At 41.3% G+C, this 1,653-nt stretch overlaps 1 protein-coding gene across 1 annotated transcript; it reads left to right on the top strand.

Moving 5' to 3' along the window:
- Positions 1–267: 267 nt before the first annotated feature.
- On the top strand, positions 268–1,430 carry LOC123756996 (PE-PGRS family protein PE_PGRS47). Its single transcript, XM_045740401.2, has 5 exons — positions 268–325; positions 425–830; positions 941–982; positions 1,096–1,236; positions 1,338–1,430. Exons 1-5 carry the CDS (start codon positions 323–325, stop codon positions 1,349–1,351), a joined length of 606 nt encoding a protein of 201 aa, XP_045596357.2. The 5' UTR covers positions 268–322; the 3' UTR covers positions 1,352–1,430.
- Positions 1,431–1,653: the final 223 nt, after the last annotated feature.

Genomic DNA, 1,653 nt, shown 5'->3' with positions numbered 1-1,653 from the left:
ATAAGACCTAATGCTTTATGTTGGGTATTAATTAGGCTTTGTTAGTAGCAACATAACCTACAAATTAACTATTATGATGAGCTTTAGGAAAGCTTTACTCTGTTGTTAGCAACCATATATAATGAATACAAATGACACCTAATATTTCGCGTTAAATGTTAAATTACCACTTTGTTACATTCTCAAACGTAGGCGTGGCTGCGAAGTGCACATCCTGAAGGTTACTGTGGGCGGGAGTCATCATTTGTCCTATATAAGGTCCTGGACTCCCTCCGTCAAGATCACAGTGGACCCGCTCCTCACTCACCCAACTCCTGCAACCATGGTGCGAGAAAATACATTCAGAAAATTTTGTAAAAAGTGTTTTATCAGTTATTACACAAGATCATTCGTTGAACATTAATTGAACTCACTATTTTTTCAGAGATTCCTGTCAGTGACAGCGGTGCTGGCCGTGATGGCTGGTGTTTGCTATGGTGGACTGATTGGTGGCTATGGTGGTCACGGTGGCCTTGGAGGTCTTGGTGGACATGGAGGCCTTGGTGGTCTTGGTGGACATGGAGGCCTTGGTGGTCTTGGTGGATATGGAGGCCTTGGTGGTCTTGGAGGTCTTGGTGGCCTTAAAGGCCTTGGTGGTCTTGGAGGTCTTGGAGCTCTTGGTGGTCTTGGTGGCCTTAAAGGCCTTGGTGGTCTTGGAGGTCTTGGTGGTCACGGTGGCCTTAAAGGCCTTGGTGGGTATGGTGGCTACGGTGGCGGCAGCGGTTATGGAGGAGGCTTGGAAGGTTTCGGTGGCTTTGGAGGCCATGGTGGGGGTCTCAAAGGAGGATACGGTAAGCATAATCTGGAATAATTACCAAAAATATTGAACATTATTTTGCTATACTGAATAATTGAACATGTAAATAAATATATTTGCAATATAGCTCGAATTATCCCACAGGAGGCCAGGGAGGTCACACATTCGTGCTGAGCAAGAGCCACGGTAAGTAACCAACACTCACTGACGCTATTTCATATGAGAATCCTTTTATCTTTCACATATCTTAAGAAAAGGTTACACAGGTTTTTCCAATGCTTCTCTTTTTTTGTTTACAGGAAGCCATGGAGGATTCGGACATGGTGGACAAGGTCAATTTGGCCTGGGAGGAGCCGGTGGATTTAGCAAAGACGGATACAATAAATTTGGCGGTGGTGGTGGACTCGGAGGAATAGGTCTTGGTGGACTTGGTCATGGTGGTAAGTGTCTTACTATTTCTCTTATGAATAATTGGTAATACTCTTCTGAAAATATTGGGTTAAAATGCGACCATAATGTAACTGAGATTGTTCAATTCCAGGCTACGGGAAGTAAGGCAGCTGGAGTCTCCTAGCACTGAGGACCAGCACAACTCTCGTCACTTGTACCTCTTCAATAAATAGTTTAAATGATACTGTGTCATTTTATTGACAATATTTTTGCAATTCACGAACTAAGATAATTAAAAACTCAATAGTGCTAACTTTTTTAACATCTCTTATGTTTGCAACTTTGTTAGAAGATAGAATTCATGTTTTGTTTAAGTTCATCTTGAATAAAGTGGGTCTAATTTGAAGTTATTGAATATCAATTTTCTGTTTAACGATTCATATATATATATATATATATATATATAT

Source organism: Procambarus clarkii, chromosome 26 (genome assembly GCF_040958095.1).
Source record: "Procambarus clarkii isolate CNS0578487 chromosome 26, FALCON_Pclarkii_2.0, whole genome shotgun sequence".
Lineage (NCBI taxonomy): Eukaryota > Metazoa > Arthropoda > Malacostraca > Decapoda > Cambaridae > Procambarus > Procambarus clarkii.
This window is presented reverse-complemented; position numbering and strand designations above follow the sequence as displayed.

What these genes read in the sequence shown, in the direction of transcription:
- LOC123756996 (XM_045740401.2), top strand. An exon ending in GGGTCTCAAAGGAGGATACG is followed by an intron (nt 831 to 940) that starts GTAAGCATAATC and finishes ATTATCCCACAG; the next exon opens with GAGGCCAGGGAGGTCACACA. An exon ending in CGTGCTGAGCAAGAGCCACG is followed by an intron (nt 983 to 1,095) that starts GTAAGTAACCAA and finishes TTTTGTTTACAG; the next exon opens with GAAGCCATGGAGGATTCGGA.